General features: G+C 42.9%; 1 protein-coding gene and 1 long non-coding RNA gene across 5 annotated transcripts in view; one reads left to right on the top strand and one right to left on the bottom strand.

Annotated features, from left to right (window-relative positions):
- The window catches only part of ophn1 (oligophrenin 1), a 196,998-nt gene that overhangs the window by 23,142 nt on the left and 147,545 nt on the right, over positions 1 to 26,311 (bottom strand). For 2 of the 4 annotated variants that reach the window (XM_072595479.1, XM_072595482.1), the window contains exons 20-22: positions 22,385 to 22,738; positions 14,628 to 14,790; positions 11,072 to 11,122 (exon numbers count right to left, since the gene is read on the bottom strand). In XM_072595479.1, coding sequence (XP_072451580.1) covers positions 11,072 to 11,122; positions 14,628 to 14,790; positions 22,385 to 22,738 — 568 coding nt within the window. The remainder of the gene's footprint in view (positions 1 to 11,071; positions 11,123 to 14,627; positions 14,791 to 22,384; positions 22,739 to 26,311) is intronic. The other 2 variants (XM_072595481.1, XM_072595480.1) reach the window with 2 other exon arrangements.
- The window catches only part of LOC140496031 (uncharacterized), a 46,227-nt gene continuing 35,279 nt past the window's right edge, over positions 15,364 to 26,311 (top strand). The window contains exon 1 of the long non-coding RNA XR_011964139.1: positions 15,364 to 15,805. This is a non-coding gene — a long non-coding RNA (uncharacterized lncRNA). The remainder of the gene's footprint in view (positions 15,806 to 26,311) is intronic.

Genomic DNA, 26,311 nt, shown 5'->3' on the forward strand with positions numbered 1-26,311 from the left:
TTCTCAGACATTTCGTCACCATGTGAGGTAACATCATCAGTGAGCCTCTGGTGAAGTGTAGGTATTCTGTCCCACTTACTATTTATCTGTCTCAGTTTGTTGTGGTGGGTGATATCATTTCCAGTTCTATTTCTGAATGGTTGGTAAATGGGGTCGAAATCTATACATTTGTTAATACAGTTCCAGTTGGAATGCCAGGCCTCCAGGTATTCCCGCATGCGTCTTTGATCTGTCCCACGATGGATGCATTGACCCAGTCGATTTGGTATCCCTTATCTGTGTGTGTGGATACCAGTGATAGTTGGTCATGTCTTCTTGTTTGAGCTCGTGTATCCTGGTGGCTAGTTTCCTGCCCATGTGTCCAATGTAACGTTTGATGCATCCTTGCAGGGCATTGCTCAATAATGATCCTTGCTGAGGAGAAACAGCTATACAACATATTCAGGAATAACGGTAAGTGCAGTCTGCCGATTCCTATACACCAGACCTAAACAGGAAGACACAATACACCCAGAGACTATAGTCACCCTACCACACAAAAAGATTTCAGAGATGACCACCAGACTACTCCAGCTCCTAAGCACCATGGTAACCCATAAATTTACTATCACACTAATACAACTCCTGACACATTTAAAGGACTCTGTCAGCAGAACGAATGTAATACACAAGACATCCTGCAAGGACTGCACCAAACATTACATTGGACAAATCAGCAGGAAACTAGCCGACAGGATACATGAGCACCAACTAGCCACCAAAAGACATGACCAAATATCACTGGTATCCATACACACAGACGAAGAGGGACACCAGTATGACTGAGACAATGCACCCATCCTGGAACAGGCCAAAATAAAGAGACACACAGGTAACTTGGTGACAAAATGTCTGGAGAACAAACCCACCAGCTCAGCGAGCAAACTGACAACCTTACATTACTTTGGCTAAGTGTGACATTTGTTTGGGGAGGGGTGTTCACCACAAGACGTAGCAATTTTTCTTACAGTATCTTACCAAACTCTCCTCAATAATGATCTATTCCATCCCAGTGGCATCTCTTAGATCCAGTTCCAGCCCCATCTTGCCATGCACTGTTCCTGGGACAACGTGATGGAGACCTCGGAACTCCCCAGCATGCCTTGCACCCAACGCCAGCTTTAAAAGCCTGCTGTGCACCCAGACAAGTACCATTAGTCTGGAGCTGCCCTACACAGTTAGAGTCATAGAGCTGTACAGCATGGAAACAAACCCTTATGGTTCAACTTGTCCATGCTGACCAGATATCCTAAATTAATCTAGTCCTATTTGCCAGCATTTGGTCTTGTGTGTCTATAAACGTTTCCTATTCATATACCCATTCAGATGTCTTTTAAATGCTGTAATTGTACAACCTTCACCATGTCCTCTGGCAGCTTATTCCTTACATGCATCACCCTCTGCATGAAAAAGTTATCCCTTAGGTCCCTTTTCAATCTTTCCCCTCTCACCTTAAACCGGTGTCCTCTAGTTTTGGACTCCACTCCACTCAGGAAAAGACCTGGCCTAGTCATTCTATCCACGCTCATGATTTCATAAATTTCTATAAGGTCATCCCGCAGCCTCAAAAACTCCAGGGAAAATAGTCGAGTCGATTCTTCTTCTGATAGCTCAAATATTCCAACCCTGGCAACATCCTTGTAAATCTTCTCTGAATGCATTCAAGTTTCAGAACATCTTTCCTATAAACAGGGAGATGAGAATTGAACATAACACTTCAAAAGTGGCCTAACCAATGTCTTCTCCAGCCAGAACATGACCTCCCAACTACTATACACAATACTCTAACCAATCAAGGAAAGTATACAAAACACCTTCTTCACTATCCTATCTACCTGTGATTCCACGTTCAAGGAATTATGAACCTGCATGCCAAGGTCTCTTTGCTCAACAGCACTCCCCAGGACCTTACCATTAAAGGTATAAGTCCTACCTTGACTTGCCATATCATAATGCAGCACCTCACATTTATCAGAATTAAACTCCACCTGCCGCCCCTCAGCCTACCTGATTTCCTGACGTTTACCCTGGATGTAGTATAGTGGAAACAAAATGAAAAAAGCAATGCCACATTTTGGGAGCAGGATCCAGGAGGTCCTACTGACCAGGGTTACACAGAGGTGGAATATAGTGTTCCCTTAGGACCAGCAGTACAGACCATGACATCTGACCATGCCGGTCTGGAGCGAGGTTGGCACCCAGGTTCACAGTCTCAGCTGTCTGCAGGATTGTAGAGATGTCAATGACCTTCTTCGCTCCTGCCAGTATACATACACTACCACTCACTATCGCCTGCAATATCTTCCCTCTGGCACTCAAACCCCAAACCCAGAAGCCACTAACCCTGCAGGCTCTCTGCACTGTCTACTCCTTCGCTTGGGACACCCCACCAGCAGCAAACGACAGCCCTACCTCCCACTTTTATCACTTAATCTCTGTCTTATTCCAAGAAGAAAACAGCCTCAAATAGGACAGAAAAGCTCAAGATGGATAGTGGGCTGTATGACATTCAGCTCCTCATCCCTTACCTGGCTAGCATCCTGAGACTCTGATTTCCCTGCATAGCTGACTGTGTTCAAACCCCTGAACTAATATCAAAGGGTAGCCTTGGCATACTGGGCTAGAACCCCCTGACTGAAGGCACTCTCCCTTGACTTGACTGAGGCTTGCTGACAACCACGACAAACTTCCCCGGCTTGTGTATGTGCTAAATGGCATATTCCCAGAGAGGACTGCTCTCTCAGAGCGAGAACTAGTAGAGAGTTTATCCAGTGGGTCACCACACCTCAAGCAAGGGGCGAGGTCGAGAAAGTGGGATGTTCATAGTGATCTCATCCAGTGTGGAAATCAAACCCATGCGGTAGGAACTGACCAACACAGCCAATAAGCCAGTTAATGAGAAGAAATCCCCTTAACTGGCAAGATGTTATTGCCTCATAAATGTGTCAGAAGTATGAAAAGGTGGAACAAGAAGCTCCTGACTTCAAGATCAGCCTTGCCAACTTCTCGCTCAATTGTGTCAAATCTCACCATCACTCAGACCCCTATCAGATTCCATTTCAAGCTACAGTTGTTTGCTGGCTTGCAAGATTAGATGACTTCCAGTGTGGAAACAGGCCCTTTGGCCCAACAAGTCCACACTTACCTGCCGAAGCGCAACCCACCTAGACCCATTCCCCTACATTTACCCCTTCACCTAACACTACGGGCAATTTAGCATGGCCAATTCATCTAACCTGCACATTTTTTTTTGGACTGTGGGAGGAAACTGAAGCACCCGGAGGAAACCCACGCAGACACAGGGAGAATGTGCAAACTCCACACAGTCACCTGAGGCGGGAATTGAACCCGGGTCTCTGGCACTGTGAGGCAGCAGTGCTAACCACTGTGCCACCGAGAGACAAATTATTTTCTTTCTCCCCAATCCATGCTTCCCATGATTTGGCAATGATAGGTCTACCTCTTTGAAGCACTAATTCGTGGCACAGATAATCGCATGATGCTCGTAGGCAAGGATTTCTGGAATTTGGACACTGCAGCGATGAAGGAATGACCATGTTTGTCTAACACTGCAATTTAGATTATTGTACTTCCTTCCCAGCTCAAAGTGCCCATCCCCATTGGTTCCTCTCTCTGCTCTCCTAGGTAAAGTGATAGTGTTACTGTAACTTTTCTGTCCATCTCCTTCTCATGTAGAGGGCAGTGGCAGAAACAGGCTTTGAAGGTAAACTTGGCCAGTTATTATGGTGCATTCCACTGACAATACACACTGCAGCAGTGCGAAATAAGTTCTTAGTGACTATAATGCAGGAGGGTCAGTCCTGGTTGTGTTCAGGTGAAAGTAAGGACTGCAGATGCTGGAGATCGGAGTCAAGATTAGAGTGGTGCTGGAAAAGCACAGCAAGTCTGGCAGCATCGAAGGAGCAGGAAAATCGACATTTCGGTCAAGAATCCTGATGAAGGGCTTTTGCCCAAAACGTCAATTTTCCTGCTCCTCAGATGCTGCCTGAGCTGCTGTGCTTTTCCAGCGCCAGTCTAATCTTGACCCTGGTTGTGTTCAGATGAGGAATTGAGAGAACTCCTAGTGCTAACTTTAGTCCAAGAGATTGTGGAACGACCATGAGGTAACCCACTCATATAGCCTCTCTCTTCCTCTTGCTGTCACCCTGCTGTTTACATAGAACTCAACATAGTGAAGACCTCCAGGATTGATAATGGGATACTCGCCCTTGTTGGTGCTTTTGAAAGTCAATGGAAAACTCCCTTCATCTCATTCAAGATCACAACCACACGATATACAAAGCATCCAAGAATGATTCAGACTGATCCAGCAGCTATGAGGTACAGTGGGCCATCATCAGAAGAATTATGTTCAGACACCATCTGTAACCTCATGGCCCAGCATATGCAAATACCAATAAATGCAAGGGACCTACCCTGGTTCAATGAGAAGTGTATGCCAACAGCAGCACTGAGTAGAACTGTAGAGGAGGTGTCAACTTGGTAAAGCTACTACACAGGATCACACACATTCCCACAGCCAACAGGTAGACTCAAAAAACTGCAGTCAGCAGTATCCGGTCATGAATGATATTAGACAATTAAACAACTAACTGGAGGATTAGACCCAACATGCTCCCAGATCAATAACAATGGGGGAACCCAGTGTATCAATGCAAAAGATAAGACTGGGGCATTTGCAAACAAACAGTCAGCCAGAAGTGCCAAGTGGATTTCAGATCCTGAGGGCATAATCAGATGCCAATCTTCACCCGTTTCAATTTACTCTACGTGGAAAGAGAGAGAGAGAGAGAGAGAGAGAGAGTTGAAGGAACTGGACATTGAAACTGGCCCTGACAACTGCCTGCCCATACTCCTAAAGTCTTGCCCAGAGTAAAGCCAGTCCAGAGCAGCTACAACAGTGGCATCCACATGGCAATCTGGAAAATTTCCCAGGTATGTCCTATCCAGATAAAGCATGATAGTAAATTTCCAGAATAAACTAATCTTCTGGTCACCTGCAAAGAGGGAACAAAAGCAAATTGCTGGAAACCCTCAGCAGGTCTGACAGCATCTGTGGAGGGAAAGCAGAGTTAACATTTCAGGTCCAGTGACCCTTCTTCAGAAGGGTGTCATCAGCAATCCCATTCACCAGTAATCAGAGCTGTATTTAATGCAGAATGATGGGGGGTTATCGGCTGGTTTGGGAGCTGTAAAGAGTCCCACATCCCCTTCTTACAGGAGGGCAAGCTACTTTAAGTGTTTTAATTGGCCAACAGCAAGCCACCCCTGGGATGAAGGATCTCAGAGGCAGGATTCCTGTCTCTTGAAGATCTGCTAATTACTGCAAGGCTGGCAACTGCATTACTGGCATTAGCTGAGTAAGGAGTGCAGAAGTAGAGTGGGACAAACAGAGGAGTTTTAGCACAGGCAGGGGGCATTTTTCTCTATGATTCCACCTCATCCCTTTCCTGATGCTCAGTCCCTCGATCAGGCAGAGACTACCTGACAAGGGCTCACTTCTCCTCCAACACCAGAAGCCTGCATACAACTGCGACAGGGTATGCATTTTGGGTTGCCAAAACACAGTTGCCAGCCCTCCTCCACTCAGCAGCAGTGGGAAGGAAAGGACTTCAATTGGTAGTCAGATGATAGGAGATGAGAAGCCTCATTGACGACCTATCAGAGACAGGAAGGAGAACAGGCTCCTGTCTGCCAACTTCTTGCCTAAATTAATTCACATTAAATTTTGCCCTCAGTGCGTGCTCGATCAGCAGCTTCTCCAGATCTCACTACATTCTTGGTACAAATATGGACATTATACCAACTGCCTGCAAGGTGAAAGTGACTGGCCTTGACATCAGGCCAGTATTTGACAGACTGTGACACCAAGCTGCCTTAACAACATTAACTCTTTCAATCCCAATGGCTTCAATGTCATACCGAGCACAAAGAGGGTTGCAGTTAATGGAGCTCAATTATCTTGGCCTCAGGGCAACACCCCCAGTTTTGCGTGAGTATCCCACACGCCACCATCTTCAGCTGCTTCACTGACCCCTCCATCACCAGGTCAGAGTGGGACTGTTCACTGATGATTGCACAATGTTCAGCACCATTTGCAACTCCTCAGATACCAAAGCAGTCCAAGTCCAAATTCAGCAAACCCTGGACAACATTCAAGCTTGAGCTGATAAGTGTGAAGCTCAGAAAATGATCTAACCATCTCCCCTTGACACTTAATGTCAGTACCATATGAATCCCTGACTCTCAATGTCTTGTGATTACCAGAAACTGAGCTGCACCTGCCAACCAAATGTTAAACCAGAAGAACAGGTCAAAGGCTGGGAATTCTGTGGCAACAACATTACCTTCTGAATCCCCCAAGCCTATCATCTTACAGGCAAATGTCAGGCCAGAGATGGAATAGACTCCCTCTGCCTGTATGTCTTTATTCATTCACGGGATGAGGGCATCTCAGGCCAGGCCAGCATTTATTGCCTATCCCTAAATGCCCACAGGGCAGTTAAAATCACCCACACTGCTGTTGGTCTGGCATCCCTTAAGCCAGACTTGGTAAGGACATTAGTGAGCCAGATGGGTTTCCCAGACAATCACCAAGTTTCACTGTCATCATTAGACTCTAAATCTCAGACGTTTATTCGATTCAAATTCCACCATCTGCCACGGTGGGATTCAAACCCACATTCCCAGAACATTACCTGGCTCTCTGGATTTATACTCCATTGATTTTCCCACCAGGCCATCACCTCCCGTACTATAACTCAAGCTTGAAGAATATGCAGGACATTTTACACCATTCACATTAACTAACCTGAGGAACATAAGAAACCAGGAGGAGTAAGCCATTTAGCCCATCGAGCCTGCTCCACCATTCAATAAGATCGTGGCTGATCTTTACACGGACTCGGCTCCACCTACTTGACTGCTCACTATAACCCTCAATTCCTTTACTATTCAAAAATGCCTTAAAAAATATTCAATGAGGTAGCCTCAACTGCTTCACTGAGCAGAGAATTCCACAGATTCCCTTTGGGTGAAGAAGTTCCTTTTCAACTCGGTCCTAAATCTGCTCCCCCTTATTTTGAGGCAATGCCCCCTAATTATAGTTTCACCGACTACTTCTACCTTATCTATGCCCATCATAATTATATATTTCTCTAAGAAGCCCCCTCATTCTTCTAAATTCCAGTAAGTACAATCTCAGTCTACTCAATCTTTCCTCTTCTCAATTCTGAAATCATCCTAATGTACTTCCTCCTCACCCCCTCCAGTGTCCATACATACTTTCTCAAGTAAAGAGACCAGATTTTACAGGGTATTCCAGGTGTGGCCTCACCAGTAGGCCTATACAGCTGCAGCATAACCTTCCTGTCTTTTAAACTCCATCCCTCTAGCAATGAAGGACAATTTTCCATTTGCCTTCTTAATTCCTGCTGCACCTGCAAACCAACCTGTGATTCAAGCACAAGAACACCCAGGTCCCTCTGCACAGCAGCATGCATCAATTTTTCACCATTTAAATAATGGCCCAGTTTGCTATTATTCCTACCAAAATGGATGACCTCACGTTTACCAACATTGTACTCCACCTACCAGACCCTTGCCCATTCATTTAACCTATCTATAATCTTCTGTAGACTCTCAGTATCCTCTGCACACTTTGCTCTACCACTCATTTTAGTGTCATCTGTGAACCTTGACACACTGCACTTGGTCCCCAAATCTAAATCATCGATGTAAATTGTAAACAATTGCAAACCCAATATTGATCCCTGAGGCATACCAATAGCCACTGAACACCAGCCAGAAAAACATCCAATGTATTCCCACACTTTGGTTAACTAATAGAAAGCAAACTTCCATCCATACTGATACATTACCCATAACACCATGCATCGTTATCTTGTGCAGCAACCTTCTGTGTGGTACCTTTAACCCAGTCAACTGGTGACCCATTAACCTGGTCAAGCCCCTTCAGAATCTTTTATAATAATTGAATGAGATCATGTCTCATTCACCTAAACTCCACAGCATCCGCCTGATTTACACATTTTCTCAGAGGACAACCTCCTAGGAACTGAGCTAGTGAACCTCTGCTGCTGCACTGCCAAAGGAAGTATACTCTTAAACATGGATGCAGTATTCCAGGTGTGTCACCATCAAAACCCCCTACAATTATAATATGAATATTTAATTCCAATCTCCTTACTACAAAGGCCAAGAAGTCTGTTGTACCTTCTGAATAGACCTGTGAAACTTCTACAAGTGTACCCAAGTCTCTTGAACATAAGCATTTCAAGGTTTCACACTGAACTCTCATACCATCAATCCCTGTGGATTGAAAACCCAATTCCCAAATGTGAAAAAGATGGGTACACATTCCAACACTTCAAATTGCATTTATAATATATAAACTGCAAAATGTAAATCTGTTAATACTATACGTAGCCTTTGAATGGGAAAGGCTGCATTCAATGATCACTTCCCTGTATTTATCTCACCTTATTTCATGCCATCATACAAATACAGGAGGCTAATCAATTCTTTGAGCCCACACAGATTTCTGAAAGAGTTTGAATTATTCTGACTCTCTCCTCTTTCACAAAGCCCTGCAGGATTTTTCCTTTGAGTATTTAATTTATTTTTCAATTACTATTTGATCTGCTTCCATCTCTCCCTCAGGCAATGTATTCCAGATCATAAAACTCATGCTTAAAAAGTAATATTTCCCTCTCGATTTTGTTTAGCCAATTGTCATAAACATGTTTCCTCTGGTTAGAATTGCCTATGCACTCTGAATTGGACTGTTCGAATTCTAAACACACTGTCAACGTGAAAATGAAAAAATAAATTTTTAAAAAACCATGATGAGTGCTATGCTATATCTATGCCAGTCAATGTGTCATAGGTTAGACTGGTGCTGGGCACGCACAGCAGGTCAGACAGCATCCTAAGAGCAGGAAAATCAATGTTTCAGGCAAAAGCCCTTCATCAGAAGCCTCGGATACTGCCTGATCTACTGTGCTTTTCTAGCAACACTCTAATCTTGACTCTAATCTCCAGTATCTGCAGTACCCACTTCTGCCTAACATGTCATAGCTGGCAATCGTGCCTCTGATTCAGGGGACTCAGGGTTCAAGTCCCACTCCAGGGCTTCAGCACAAGAATCCAGGCTGACACTCCATCGCTTCACTCTGTGATTGAGCTTTCCTTTGGAGGAAGGGTGAAGTCTGGGCCTTGTCTGACCCCTCAGTTGGATGCATGCAGTCTCATGGCAGTGAAGAGCAGCAGCGTTATAGTCAATGTTCATCATGCAATCAACATCACAAGAACAAATTCTCTGATCGTTGCTGGTTGTGGAGCCTGCTGAGAGCAAATTGGATGCTGTTTTTCCAACATCACTGCAGTTTGGAAAGTGCTTCAATGGCTGTAAAGCAATTGGAATTATTTGGTGGCTGTGAAAGGCATGTATTTTCTTTCCCTCCCTGTACTGGGCAGACGTTGCTTATTTCACTCCCCCCCCCCCCCCCCCACCCCACCTACCACCTCCCCCCCCCTACCACCTCCCCCACCCCCCCCAACATTCCTTACTTAACTCCCCCAAGTGCAGCTGCCTGTGTTGACACACTAAAGATGCAGCCACTACAGACATTTAACATACAGCAGACAGCCATCTTAATTTATTCCTGCAAGGCTCAACATGAAAGGCATATGCTCTGGCTAGGATTGTTCATTTATGTTGTGGTGCTCAAAACAGTCAAAAGTCCACACTGTGCTTTGCAGCAATAACTCTGTAGATTATAATCCAATCCTTTGTTTAGCTTTTATACACTTACCACAGCTTTCTTCAATGGGATTTTCTTCCCCATTTGAAGGGGAAACTGACAGACTATTAAATGTACATTATACCTGTGCATGTTTTACTCAAAGAATTGTCCAATGAAAGTAATTCCCAAAACAATTCTGAACCTGCAGAAATCTCAGTGCTCAATTAAAACAGTAAACTCAACTTTGATTTCACGGCTTTGGAACTTTCCCCTAGCATTAAGCATGATGCCAGATTTTTCAAATGCCCCTTTTGTTACTATGCAACAAAAAAAATAGAAATTGCTAAAAAAAAAAGCTCAGCGGGTCTGGCAGCATCTGTGGAGAGAAATCAGAGGCAATATTTTGGGTCCATTGACCCTTCCTCAGGAACTACAAATGCACTGGCAGTCAATGCAGATAGATGTCAGCACCTATCCTACCAAAACTACAAATGTAAATGCACTCTCACTGTGAAACGAGATGCTGCCAATACCCCCATTTCAAAAAGAGGGAGTTATTGAAGGGCTCACCTGATCAGCCACCACACCTCCAGCAAGAGGATCAGGAGGACAACCTTGCTTTAGCGTGTACTGAGGTTTCAGAGTGTCATCTGGAAGAGGTATATTGACTGAACTTCTGATGAAATTCATTGTCGTTTTTGTTTAACGAAGTTCACACCCCGAATTGTGTATACATATTTCAAATTGAGCAGGAACCAACCAGCTTCTTATAAATATCTCTACGTGGACTGCAACCACAAGACAGTGGAAGCAAGATCGATAACTTGGCAGCACAGTTACTCTACCTTCCAGTTTCTGACCAGGCAATACCAAAACACCTTTCATTGGAAATCCAGGCATGGTAGAAACAGGAAATTTCCTAAACTTGATGCAAGCATTTAAAATGAAAAAAAGTGTGCAAACCCAATGGCCAATGTTTTACGCTGAGATATATTAAACAGAAAATCTGATTCTGTCAGAACATCAGCTCAGTCACTCTGAGCATTGTTCGGAAATCCTGCCATTTAAATATTCTTGGTAAAACTCATTTCTCCCTAAGGCATTAATGAATTACATTTAAAAAATTTCTGCAGGTTATTAGGACGAAAATCTTTTGAGAACCAAAGAGTTCTTCACCAGGTTTTTAGTAAAAGGGCATACCCATGGGTCATGGAAAGACATCAATAGTAATTATTGTCTCTTACCCGCCTGTTTTTCTAGCAGCATTTTCGAAAAACTTGGCTCTGGAAGCAACCCTATAAATTAAAACAGCACAGTCTATGAATTCCCTTGCAAAAAGTGAGCTATCATAAATCCAACAGGAAAGTTTATAACTCGGTGTTCCAGTGACTGCCTGCTAGAACTGCACTCTAGCTCGTGATGTTGTTAATAGCTATAAAGTTATTTCTTTTGATGGTGTAAGTGAAATGGATGTCTTCTTTAGCATGCAAGTCAGAAAAAAGATAAACCTGTCGAAACAGCTCAAGAAATAATCACGTCCATTAAAAAGCATAGAATTTTGTCATAGTTGTCACAATTCTGGAGAAGAGGTTTATAGACGTTACTATGAGTTGGCATCATGTTGCCTGCCCAGGAGCCAGGGTGATGCTTACCCAGAAACTGCTAGCAAAGGCAGTGTGTGGGCCAAAGAAAAAGAGCAGTCTGCAATTTCTTTCAAAGAAATGGTTTTAATTTTGTTGACCCATTTAGACTGAAATTCAAAACCCAAAAGCAAAAAAAAATTACAAGATCAACACAACGTGCTCAAGGATAATTTAATTCCAGATGTTAAATGCACAAATCAAAAGGCAGCAAATGCGAGTCACCTGCCCTAAGCAAAAAGGAGCAGAGGCAGACCAGAGTGTGTACAGGTCACAACATAAGGGAAGGGAAGGGAAGCAAAGCTACAGTCAGCCCCACATTTCTCTTGCGCATTAGCTAATGCATGCAGAGGTGGATACCACTTGTGAAAGGGGTCCAGTGTGGATGCCACAGCCATTTTTGTTATATAGCAATTCAGCTCATTCAGGATAGACACCAGCCCAAACGTACCCTAACACCAATCACCAGTTTCAGAAGAGAGAGAACGTGGAGGCAGGAGAGGTGGTGAGATGAGAAGTAAGAAAAAAAAAGGATTTGGTGATGTAGTGAGTTGATTGATACTGACCTTTCACTTGGGTATCAAGAGTTTCAATTCAGCTCAAATATATTTGATGAAAATCTGTTAATTAGGGAACTATATGAAATGAATTGGAATGAATTTCAGTCCACATTCTATTGTGTTAAATAGTACTTTCATGTTGTTCGTGACACAGTGAAGGACCACACGCCAACTACATTGAGAAATGATAAACCTCATTGAGAGAAATACAAGAAATGCTTAAATCAGCATCTGTGGAGGCTTATTTCTTCACATCTGGTGTTCATATAAACCCCGAACATCCATTTGGTTGTGACAGCTATGAATAAATTAAATTAACAACGGTTCTTAAGCTTCATCACTGCTATATTCAAGCGAATCTAGGGATGGCAATTAAACAGTAAAAAAAAGGTCTTTCATTATACCATTTGATTCATTAAAAGTGCAAGACTAAGATGAAAATGGCACAAAATAAGACTCAGCCCTATTTAGGTTTTAATTGCAATCAGCAGGAGAATCTACGGCAACATCACTTCAGGATGAGGCCAATGTTGATTTGGGATATTATCTTGGCATCTCCTAATGGCCAGCAGCAGAATGGCAGAAACAGAAGTTCAAGTCCACGTGGACTTGAAAGAAAGAGAGTGAACAATTTGCATCAAAATTCCATCCCAGTCACAAAAAAAACATAAAAACTGGCCAAAGATGTAATCAAAGTTACACAGATTCAGAAGACTGTTGGCAAAACTGATGTAAATGGAATGCCTGAGGTTACATCCACCAACCTAGCATGGCCAGACTAGCAGAGTGTTGTTGGAAGTTTTAAACTTGTAACTGGTACAGATTCTGACTATTGCCAGTTCAAACTGCTTATTAAAATGGTGGCACTCACCCAACCTTTCCTGAACGCATAGCTTTAACCAAAACTAAACTTCGACACGGGAGACATATCTTTACATTCAACTGTCAATGTTGAAAACTGTATTTGTACTGGACCTGAGATAGAGCACGACAAATAATTTTCTACGAAAAGTATAAATAACCAATGTTCAGACAATAATCAGCACAGTACTTTCATGCCAAATTCACGCTGCAAGTGTTAAAACTGCAACTTTCTGTAAAATGAGGTCTTAGTTTAATTTAGGAATGCTTTCAATGCAACTCATTGGCAAATGGACCCGTATTCAAAGGAATTAGATTGTAAACAGCTCTGTGATATTAGTTAACTATTTTTCTTTATAAAACTATTTTCTGTTTAAGCCTTTCTGTGCCACATTTTGTGTTTTAAAGAGAAGGTAGCTTGGGGGTGTTGAAACCAATGCACAATCACATGCATCTCATGATATTTCTCTATCTTTTATGTACTTTTTTTCTTAAAAAAAGAGACAAGGAAATCTCCTATCTGAACAGCAAAGGGCCATTTTGGCCTTTGACCCTCTTCTACCATTCAACAAACTGATGGTCGACTTGCAATTCAACACTAAATGAACGGAATTTCACAAGCACATTGGAAAATAGATGCCAAATCTGAAGAGTTTATCTATTATTTCCCTCACCACTGCCAACTCTCAAAAACCAGAGGTGCCTCAACATGGATTAATTCGCTTCACTTTGCCTTGTTTCCCAATGCTTGCTTTTCTCATTTCCTGAATTCTGAAGTGAATTTGTCTCTCAGAATACATTTGTTGGAGTTAATTTAAAAATCCTGACAGTCTTTCTTCGGCAGAAGGGTCTTTAAGATAACAATTGGTGATTTTGGTGTTAAAGAAATAGAGATAGGAAAAGGAGATTTAATTCCACAAAAGTGGTAAGAAACTCCAGAATTGTGATAAATGGATCAATGTAATTACTATTTGCTTGGTATAATAAGGCACAATAAAAAGCTTATTCAATACCTCAGCCAGCAGGACTGGATGAGATGCTGAACTGTGGGGTGTTGTTATGGCCCACACCCTCCAGATTTAGCAATCAATCAGGAACCCACACACAGCAGTACTGGTTATCCAGCAACCACTTCATGTTTTAGTTAGGGGGAGAGAGGTGGAGGGGGGGGGGGGGGGGGGGGGGGGGCGGGAAGGGAGGGAAGAGAGGTGGGGAGAGAGGGGAGAGACACACACACACACACCCCGAGAGAGAGAGAGAGAGAGAGAGAGACACACAGACAGACACACAGAGACAGAGACACACACAGAGAGACAGGCACAGAGACAGAGACACACACACACACACAGAGACAGAGAGAGAGAGAGAGAGAGAGAGAGAGAGAGAGACAGACAGACAGAGAGACAGAGAGAGACACACACACAGACAGAGAGAGACACACACACAGACAGAGAGAGACACACACACAGACAGAGAGAGACAGAGACAGAGACAGGAGAGAGAGACAGAGAGAGACACAGAGAGAGAGAGAGAGAGAGAGACACACACACACACACACAGACAGAAGGGAAGGACGGACTAGGGATTCACTGGGACTGTGGGTCTTCATGACAAAAAGCAAGGGTGTTTGCTTGTGAAGCTAAACTCCATTGCAAGCCATTGACAAGATAATGTTAGACGATTGGCAAGGGTAGACAAAAAAGAGAAACAAAAGCACAGTTTAAATAAGGATGTTTTACACAGAAGATGAAGTATCTTCCATGCTAGTGGACTGCTCTGCTTTCAGCAGTGGAGCAACTTTATCTCGACACGGAGGATCTGGTGGTCTCATGGGAGGTCGCTGCAGGCCAGAGGAAGTCTTCTCCTGGTGAGCTCGCTGTACATTAACATTACTATAATCACCTGAGAAAGAAGAAAAGTAAAATTATTGCACACTGATAAATGACATCTAATCACTGTGCAATTATTGCTGACATGATCAGAGAAACATGTTCTGGAAACAGGACAAAAGTGAGGACTGCAGATGCTGGAGATCAGAGTCGAGAGCGCAGCAGGTCAGGCAGCATCTGAGGAGCAGGAGAACATAAAGCTACAGATGTTCTCTTGGAATCAACTTTTGTCCACACTTAAATCGGTTTTCTTAAGTCACGAGTCATTACCCCATCTGCACAATTACAGTTATCCCAGGGAAAGAATGGCTAAGCCCCATTCTCAGAAGTTATGGTTTAGTTAATTATGAAGCCTTGTTAAGTAGATGGTTAATGTGTCCCTTTCCAAATACAAATTTGCTACCATTTAGAATGGTTTCTAGGAGATACCATTGTCCCACATCAACTCTGCTGTCTCAGCCAAGTTTCCAAGCACGGTTATAGTTGATGATCAATAGGTTACATCAACTCTGCTGTCTCAGCCAAGTTTCCAAGCACGGTTATAGTTGATGATCAATAGGTTACATGACCAGTGTGGGTACTGCGTCTCATCAGATTGATAAACATTTACTTTCTAATACAGGTCACTGCTCACTGTATTCCTTCGTCAGCCCAGGAAGACTCATAGCTCCCCTATCATCGCCAAATCAAGTTTAGCTGAATCAAAGCAATGATTAAATCTCAGATTCTTCTGACTTCTTCAACTGACTCAACTCGAGGATGACGTCCACTCATGACTTTCTTCTGATGGTCTTCACGGGAGTGAACAGCTCACATCCAGCTGGCAGATCTTGAAGTTGACGGGGCAGAATGTTCCACGAGGTAGTGGGATCTGCAGTGCAAGATTTGCTTCCTTTTCTTCTCTGAGCATGCTGACTCATTTTGAAGGAGTTTGGACTCCAAACGCAAAGCTCTTTGATAAACAAGTTGCCACAATTTGAACAATTGGTCTTCCTGGTTCTGAATGTTGCACCTCAGGAAAAAAGCAGGTCTGTATGCTTTATAATTCCTGATCTATAATGGTTATAACTGCTTTCAGCAAAAAGATGGAAATATCATACATACTTTAATGCCTGTCTGCTTTCCCTGGTTTAGGTTTTGTTTAAAAGAGGTATATTTTAAGGAAAGCGTTCTATTAAAATTTTTCAGTAACATTAAAAACAAACTTCAAGATATTATAGTAGCAAGCACCCATTGTCATGTAGATTTGGACTTCCACTTGAGAACTCAAAACATAAGAATGCGAGGTGCTGTATTTTGGGAAAGCAAATCTTAGCAGGACTTATACACTTAATGGTAAGGTCTTAGGGAGTGTTGCTGAACAAAGAGACCTTGGAGTGCAGGTTCATAGCTCCTTGAAAGTGGAGTCACAGGTAGATAGGATAGTGAAGAAGGCATTTGGTATGCTTTCCTTTATTGGTCAGAGTATTGAGTACAGGACTTGGGAGGTTGTGTTGTGGCTGTACAGGACATCGGTTAGGCCACTATTGGAATGTTGCGTGCAATTCAGGTCTCCTTCCCATCAAAAAGATGTTGTGAAACTTGAAAGGGTTCAGAAAAGATTTACAAGGATGTTGCCAGGGTTGGAGGATTTGAGCTACAGGGAGAGGTTGAATAGGCGGGGGCTATTTTCCCTGGAGCGTTGGAGGCTGAGGGGTGACCTTATAGACGTTTATAAAATCATGAGGGTCATGGATAGGGCAAATAGACAAAGTCTCTTCCCTGGAGTGGGGAGGTCAGATCTAGAGGGCATAGGTTTAGGGTGAGAAGGGAAAGATATAAAAGAAACTTAAGGGGCCGCTTTTTCATGCAGATGGTGGTGCTTGTGGAGCTGCCAGAGGATGTGGTGGAGGCTAGTACAATTGCAACATTTAAAAGGCATTTGGATGGGTTTATGAATGGGCAGGGCTTGGAGGGATATGGGCCGGGTGCTGGCAGGTGGGACTAAATTGGGTTGGGATATCTGCTCGGCATGGACGAGTTGGACCAAAGGGTCTGTTTCCCTGGAGCATCGGAGGCTGAAGGGTGACCTTATAGAGGTTTACAAAATTATGAGGGGCATGGATCGGGTAAATAGACAAAGTCTTTTCCCTGGGGTCGGGGAGTCCAAAACTAGCGGGTTTAGGGTGAGAGGGGAAGATATAAAAAGAGACCTATGGGGCAACTTTTTCATGCAGAGGGTGGTAAGTGTATGGAATGAGCTGCCAGGGGAAGTGGTGGAGGCTGGTACAATTGCAACATTTAAGAGGCAGTTGGATGGGTATATGAATAGGAAGGGCTTGGAGGGATATGGCCCGGGTGCTGGCAGGTGGGACTAGATTGGGTTGAGATATCAACTCTATAATTGTTCAGGGTACAATACCTACTGGAATTCCATGAACAGTTAGGATCAAGTTCTGCAAGTATCACAAGGGCTGCAGAGATTAGATTAGATTAACTTAACGTGGAAACAGGCCCTTCAGCCCAACAAGTCCACACTGACCCGCAGAAGTGCAACCCACCCAGACCCATTCCCCTACATTTACCCCTTCACCTAACACTACGGGCAATTTAGCATGGCCAATTCATCTGACCTGCACATTTTTGGACCGTGGGAGGAAACCAGACCAGACACGGGGAGAATGCGCAAACTCCACACAGTCAGTCTGGCGCCTGAGGCTGGAATGGAACCCGGGTCTCCGACGCTGTGAGGCAGCAGTGTTAACCACTGTGCCACCGTGCCGCCCACATGTGGAGCTGCAACTAAGCATACAGGTAACGTGACAGTCTGAAATTGGTTGTGAAATTAACGGAGTGACTAATGGCTAGGGAGTCCATACCCACAGACCATGTCTAAAGAAATGAAATAGCCATTCAGGACTGAGATGAGGAGCAATTTGGTGAGTAAGTGAGTGAGTGGTGAGCCTGTGAATTCTCTGCCGTGGAAAGTGGTTGAGGTCAAAATGTTGAATATTTTCAAGAAGCAGATAAACATCTGAGGGCTAAACGGATCAATGCATATGAAGTGAAAATAGGAACAGTACTGAGTAGGATGATCACCCATGATCGTATTGAATGCCAGAGCAGGTTCAAAAGGATCATATGGCCGACTCCTGTTACTACTGCCTACATTTCTAAGAGTGTTACTATCACAGAAATGCATCTGCAGCCTAATCCAAATGCTTGATAGAAATGTGACTTGAAGAGGGTGCCTGTGACCATAGCGATTGTACGATGTGTACCAGTTGTTGTGCCAGCTGCTATTCAAACGGCTAAGCAACAAATCCAACCTGCTCAACACAAGGTTTGCCCCTATGTTTTTAATAATGCCTTGTTACTGGAATCCAATCTTTTGCATCTTCTCTGGGCTCATTTGATGAATTACTGGCAAACTTCTCAGGTCATGACTTGAGCATAAAGAGGTTTTGCGCTTAATTTATTTTGTGCTTTTGGGTCTTGGATCTGAAATGGGAACTAGAAATCCTAAGCTGGCAAATCTTAAAACTAATTTGTTTGAACCAAATGCCCATGCAGAGGGCTTTCCACTGTGCCAGTAGAGATTGACTGAGGTCACAGTTTATACATTATGTAGAGAGGTTGCTGTCAGCTTTACTGGAATCAGTTATCTAGTAAGGTTTAAAAAAAATCAAAAGCAATAAAATCGGAATTGTAAAGAATTGAACTGCTGGCTTTGAGCATGTAGCCCTTATTGAAGTTGCCGTGTACAATCTAAATCAATGTCCTAGTGATAAAGACAGAGCTCTTTTTAAACACTTTGGTTAGTTTTCTCCAATAAAAAAAATTGTTAAATGAGCCACAGCTTGGACTACAGCAACACTGCTTTACTCTTGGAAATGAATCCTGGTGAAAAATGATCGTGCAAGTAAATTATTTTGTGGATATGTTTGCTTCAATATCTAGTGCCATCGATACAGGGCTTTGTATTCTTCTTCCTTTCAAAGTTTTAACATAAGTAGTATCAGTCTCACAGTGCTGTTTCTAGGATTCTGTCCAGCAGTTATGGGCAATACTTTACTATGCAGATTATGGACTTACAGATGCTGACCCACCCATCACCTGCATTCTCCACTCAGACCAAAAACGAGTGCTCCACTCAGACTGCAGATGAGTTTTTGTCATGACATATCCTCTCTGTTAGTGGCTGTGATCCTTATTTTGCTGTCCTTGAATATTCCTTTTTTTTCCCCCCAAAAGGTAGTAAGCAGTATTCATGGGACATGAACAACACTGGCTGGCCAGCATTTATAGTTTGTCCCTTGTTGCCCTCAAGTTAGTGGTGGTGAGTGGTCTTCTTGAGCCACGGCAAATTATGTGGTTCAGGGACAGTCACACTGCCTGAGGAAGGAAGGAGGTTCCATGATCTTGACTAAGCAGTATTGAAAAGGTGGGGAGTGGATTGAGCTGAACTTGTAACTGCCAATGTCCCCACACATCTGTTCCCCTGGCCCTTCCAGGTGCTGTCTCTCTCAGAGGAACCCATGGCAATTGCTGTGGGACATCGTGTATGTGAGACACACGGTTGCCTCACTACTGTGCGCTTGTCCTGGAAGGAATAAAAATGTTGGAAACGATGAATAAGGAGTCAGAATAAACAAATCCTGCATGATGACAAGCTTCTTGAATATTAATTGAGCTCCACTCACCAGGCAAATGGAGAGCATTATATCCCATCACTGACTGTGTTTAACGGATGGCAGATTGGCTTTGAGAATCAAGGAATGGAGTAATTTGCCACAAATTTCCTGACCTTGGATTGATCTCGTAACCATGTTATTTATATGGCTGGTCCAATACTAATCGGTGATAACACCAGGATGTTGACAATGGAGGATTCAGTGATATAATATCACAGAATGTCGAGGGATAATTATTAGATTCTATTATTGGAGATGGAAATTACTTGGCAAGTGTGCAGTGTGACCCAAGCCTGGATATTGTCCAGGTCTTGCGACATTTGGACATGGACTGCTTCCCTCTGGGAAGTTGCTAATGGTGCTGAACACTGCAATCATTGGTGAACATTCTCACTTCTGACCTCATGATGGGAGAAGCTTATTGATGAAGCAACTGATTCAGCTGAAGAGACAACCTTCAGGAACTGCTGCAGAGATGTTCTGACACAGATGGCTCACTTCCAACAACCACACCCTGTGCCAGGTATGACTCCAACCAATGGCTCGTCTTCCCCGGAAGAGAGCGAGAGTGTAGAGTTAACATTTTGAGTTTAATGTCTTCTTTTTGAATACCCCACTCCTGGAGTTTGGCTCTTCTGTCCATGTTTGCACCAAGGTTGTAATGAGGTCAGGAGCTGAGTGGCTCTGGCAGAACCCAAACTGAGCAGGCAGGTGAATATGCATCAACCTGGGCTTTTGCACTGCTGTACTGGGCTCTCCTATCATTGAGGATGTGGGTGCTTGTTGAGCATAATCATCTAGAGAGTTGGTTAATTGTCAACTACCATTCACAACTGGATATGGCAAGACTGTAGAGCTGAAATCTGATCCACTAGTTGCAGGATCGCTCAGCTCTGTCTAGAACTTGCTGCTTCAGCTACTTGGCACACAAGTTGTCCTGTATCATTGAGATGTCAACCTGATGACACCTCAATTTCAGATATTCTTTCTCCTGATATGCCCTTGTGCACACTTCATCAAACCAGGGTTGATTTTGCAGCTCCTCACATATATTGATGTTGAATATAATTCTGTTGCTGCAGATATCTCACAGGGTATCTCTCATGGATAACCAGTCAGGAGTTGCTGGCCTGTTGAAAGTCTATCCTATTCAACACCGTGATAGTACCACACAACACAACGGAGGGTATCCTCAAAGTCAGCTCTCCACTCCATACATTCTTAGCATTCCTACGTGATGTATTTTCACCTGCATAAGCACATATTAGCTGACAACCAAATACATGAATCACACAGAAGATATTTGCAAGCTCAACTATGTATTTTACCAAAAACACATCTAAGCGTTCAAAAACTGGGAGAATGGGAGAGATCTCATGCCAACGGAGGTATTTCATTTTTATGTGTGTAATTACCTATATATCAGGATTTCAAATGTATCCACATGGCTTGGGGGGCAACATAGTTCTAGACACCTTTCAGTTAGCAGTTATCCTCTTTCTTTTCTTAAATATATACAAAGATGTTGTTAGCCAATTTCTAAACTTGTGCCATTGATTTTGGTTGATGAAATTAAGAGAAAAGAAGGGTATCTACTGAAACAAAAAAGGAGAGAGTCACAGCCCTTGATGTCAGGCCACATTTGACTTACTATGGCATCAAGGAGCCCTGCCAAAACTGGTGACAATAGAAATTAGGGGAAAAATTCTCTTCTGATTGGAGTCATACCTAGCACAAAGAAAGGTAACGTGGTTGTTGGAGGTCAATCTTTTCAGCTCCAGGATACCACTTCTGGAGCTCTTCAAGGTAGTATCTTAGGTTAACCATCTCCAGATGCTTCATCAATGGCCTACCATCCATCATAGGATCTGAAGTGGAGATTTTCACTGATAATTGCAAAACGTTAAGCACCAGTCATGACTGCTCAGATAATGAAGCAGTCCATGTCCAAATGCATTGTCCAGGCCTTGGTTGAAAAGTGGCAAGTAACGTTTGTGCCACACTCGTTCCAGGCAATGAACATTTCCAACAAGAGAGAATCTAACCAACTCTTAACATTTGATGACATTACCATCATTGAATTCCCTCACTATTAATATCCTGGGATTACCATTGATTATAACTGATCTGAATTAGCCATCTAAATGCAGTGGCCACAAAAGCAGGTCAGAGATTACGAATCTTGCAATGGGTAACTTAGCTTCTGACACGACAAAGTCTATCCACTATCCACAAGACACAAATCGAGAGTGTGATGGAGTATTCCTCACTTTTCTGTGTGACTGCAGCTCCAATAGCACTCGAAGTCCAACACTATATAGGACAAAGCAGCCCACTTGACTGTCAGCATATTCACAGACATTCACTCCCTCCATCACTGATGGTCAGTATCAGCAGTGTGTAAAAGATACCCCACTGCAGATGTTCACCAAGGCTCCCTGGACAGTACTTCCAATCCCATGACTACTTCCATCTAGAAGGACAAGGTTAACAGTACAGGGGAACAGCAACATCTGAAATGCTGCCCTCCAAACCACTCACTACCCTCATGTGGGATTATGCTGCTGATCCATCCCTGTCGCTGGGTCAATTTCCTGGAATTCCTTCCCTAACAGTATTGTGGGTCTACTTTCAGCACATGGATGACAGTGGTTTAAGAAGGCAGTTCACCACCACCTTCTCAAGGGCAACACAGCAACAGGAAATAAATGCTGGCCCAGCCAGCAATGCCCACATCCCACAAATGAATAAAAACAATCCAGTGAAACCCCTTCATAGAATCAAATTGAATTTGATGAACCTCAATTCAAGTTAAAATTGTGGAAAGAATCAGTCAGACCCGGGGAAGGTTAAAAAAAAATTGTTCTAGTATGTTAAGAGCAATGTTAGTATTCCATGCCAATTAGTATTCTATATGATATCAAGTGCATTTACCATCTTCAGTGTAAAACATCTTGGTGGAAAGCTTTGTGCGAAAGGATGATACTCGAGACACATTGGCAGTGGTCTGATCAGTTTGTGGCACCCCATTCACAGACTTCGGAGCTGGCTTCAAACCTCCATCTTTTATTTTCAGTGCGGGTTTCCCTACTTCCGTCTCCGAGAATGGCCGCCAATTCTGGTTACCTGTGGCCTGTCGAAGAGGAGATTCGGTTTCTGCCACCTTCTGGCTGCCCAAACTTGGTCTCGTATTGCGCTGCAGAGGTACAGGGCTTGATTGGGAGGTCACACCACCCGTCTCTGGACTATTGGTGCCACTGCCATCATCGTTTTCTTCTTCCACATAGTCTGCAAAACAAGAGATTGTTATATTTGTAAAGATGTTTCCACCTGTTGACTGTTTTCATCTTCAAGCGCTCTACAAAACAGGTACAAGAGGATAACCCATATTACTGCAGTGAGAAACTCCTCATTAAATGCCACTGTCCAAACCCTACTGGAATCACATGTGCATATATCCACACTTTTCCCCACAGCCATCCAGCAAAACATTCCAATAAAGAGGAAGAATTTTATAGCATTTGATCATTTCTGGCATTCAGTTAACGCCCAATTACTCAACCAAATTTCTATTCCCTCCTCACACTCAGAGAGATGTGAAATATATTAAGCCAGAGAAAACGGATAATCAAAGATCATAAAATCCTTACAGTTTTGAAACAGGCTATTTGGCCCAACAAGTCCACACCAATCTGCCAAAGAGTATCACACCCAGACCCATTCCCCTACCCTAGTTTATATTTCCATAATCAGATTGGAAAATATTCCAAAATTACCTTTCAAATGATGTAAATGATCCATGACCTCTACACTTGGACGGAATACAGCAACATTTCCAAATGAACAGGACTACCCAAATAAACCTCATAATGCAAATGGTTGACACAGCATTGTTACCATGAAAGCCAGAAGCCTAGGAAGTGCACTGGTTTCAGTTTCAGCCCCTTGATAAACTAATTGACTCAATAAATTCCCATCCCAGTGAAACTGAACTAGGATCAGTTCTGGAAAACATCTCAGCGGCTCTCAATTCTTTCATGTTCTCGTTGTTGGATGATGAAGAGCAGTCACATAAATCATGAACCTAACGGGTCTTAAACCAGTCATTTATTCATACAGCCCTCCACAAGTGATACCTTGGAGCGAATGTGTGTGGAATTCCTCCTGTTGTTTTTCACTGGATACATTAATAGCAAATTAGGTCATATAGAACTTGGGTAATTGCTGAAAAAGGACAGCGTTTGCTGAAGTGTTTTGTTTTGCAGTCATTAGGGCAATTTGCAAGAATTACAGAAGGGAAAGGAAAACATTTTATCCTGCATGAGAAGAGCACTGATTAGTTGACAAGTGGAATCCACTTGAGCATTTAGCACTCTTCTCATGAGGAATAAAATGTTATATCCGTTTACTTTCATAATTCTCGCAAATTATCCTGACAAGTTAAAGAAAAGCTACAGCAAACCTTGTCCTTTTTCAGCAATACCCAAATCAATTTGGTCTGACCTTTACCCCTCTTCTGAGGGTATTCCATGAGTGAGTCAATTCATTTCGGAATAGACCACAGAAATCAACACTTTGCCCATGCATTTACTGGATGCAAGTCCAGCTGCTGTGATGTCAAAAGTTTAATTAACTTGGACTCCAACCGCAAACAAGAATAATCAAATGTCAGTGTTCCCGTGGAAACCTGCACAATTTCCAACAAGCAGGTACCCCTGTGTATGCTAGAGTTTCATGGTTAGTAACTGCAAAAGCCAAATTGATTTGAAATAATTTCCAGAAATCCAATACTTCTACAAGAGTCCAGTAGAACTGGAATTTGTTAAAATTGAAAATTGTTGCATCACATTGCTCTCAAAACCAGACATTTCCTTAATGCCTACATTAAACCTTTATTTTGGCGGGGGGAAATTAAGGGGTGGTGGTTGTATCTGGGTTATTCCAGAAAGAAGGTTCTACTCTCCAAACGTTAAACACATCCATCCAAATTCACATTGGTGCATGTTTTACATGTGTTCCAGTTCCAGTGATCACGGTTCCAATGCTGCATACATTTTAGCTCTCTTTTTTAGTCTAATATGGGACTGGGATTAGTTGGCAAAGGCAGCATTTGTTGCCCATCCCTAATTGTCCTTGAATGGAGCAACTTGCTTGGCCATTTCAGACAGCAGTTAAGATTAACCACATTACTGTGATTCTGGAGTCATCTGGAGGCCATGCCAGGCAAGATTGGCGGTGCTCTTTCCTTAAAAAGGACATTAGGGAGTCAGATGGATTTTCACAACCATCGATCCTAGTTTCATTCAAGATAAATACTGCAGATGCTGGAAATCTGAATCAAGCACGGAACATTGGATAAACTTAGGAGTTCTGGCAGCATCCGTGGAGAGAGAAACAGAGTTAATATTTCAAGTCTGGTATGACTTCTTCAGAACTTCACTACTTCTTGAGATTACAATTTCATGGTCACTTGCAGAGATTAGTTTTCAATTCCACATTCACTCACTGAATGTAAATTCCATCAGTCGCTCTGATTTGAATATTAAGCCCATGTCCCCACATTAGCCAGGACCTCTGGATTACTAGGAGAAAATAAGGACTGCAGATGCTGGAGATCAGAGTGAAAAAGTTTGGCGCTGGAAAACCACAGCAGGTCAAGCAGCATCCGAGGAGCAGGGGAATCGAAGTTTTGCACATAAGTCCTTCATCCTGATAGCTTATGCCCGAAATGTCAATTCTCCTGCTCCTTGGAGGCTGCCTGACCGACTGCTTTTCCAACACCACACGCTCAACCTTGGATTACTAGCCCAGTATAAAAGGGACACAAATTTGGGCACCAACCCTCAGATTGCTAAAAATAAAAAAATTGCGACCTCAATGAACAAAAATGTACTGACTGGAACAGTTATAGAAATCCAAAGCTTGACCCGCTTTTTAAAATGGACACTGTTCTGGAGTAAGCAACTGACTGTGATATTTCATTCACTGCACACAAGGAGATAATTGCTCTTTGGAAAAGGTGTCAGCTTTGCAGATTCACTGTTAAAACAACAGGGAAACTTGAGGGAGCTTGGCAACATTCTGCACCATTCCTATTCACTGGCTATCCATAACCCGAGCCAGTTTGAGCAGCCCTACAGTACAAAAGTCAGCTAGAAAAAAAATCGGATTTTTGCTTGAATGATTAAGAAACCTAGGTAAAGTGCCAAGGCTCCAAGGATCAGCCATCAGCAAAGTCAAATCATAAAAGAGACATGAGTCCAAAAAACACAGAGTTAATGGCTAGCCTACAGTCATTCTGGGTTTCAAAGTCTTCAGAGAGAGAGGAGGAGAATAATTCCGGTTGGGAGTGTGTGGAAAGTGGGATGCAATTATATAAGAGGACATTTTTTAAAGTAGGTGAGAAAAGAGGGAAGTTTTAAAGATCCAATAATCATTGTATGTACACTCTCTGAGGGCAACAGTGACGGTCCAACAACGTGCCTACCTTCCATGTCAACCCTTTGAAGATAACCGTCATTAGACAGCTCATAGCGTGGCTCACAAACACAGCTTGGTGAATTAAACTGGGTCACTTATGGCTGTGACCCAGATGATAAGAATAGTCCATTCTCTTGATGCAAGAACTCTTGTAATTCTAAAGGTCAGTCAGTCAAGATCCTTGAAGGTCACATGCTGAGTTGGGTATGAGAGATTTGAAAATGGTGCATTAGGAGTGTAGGCTTCATATTAAACATATCCATAATGTATCAGAGACAGCATCTGCCCAAACTTTATATAGCCTTAAATATTTTGGCATTTTTAGTACATTCTACCCAATTATTTTCAGCCAAAAAGGAACAAAAAAGGTCAAATTTATGA

The sequence above is a fragment of the Chiloscyllium punctatum genome, chromosome 25 (genome assembly GCF_047496795.1).
Source record: "Chiloscyllium punctatum isolate Juve2018m chromosome 25, sChiPun1.3, whole genome shotgun sequence".
In the NCBI taxonomy this organism is placed as follows: Eukaryota; Metazoa; Chordata; class Chondrichthyes; order Orectolobiformes; family Hemiscylliidae; genus Chiloscyllium; species Chiloscyllium punctatum.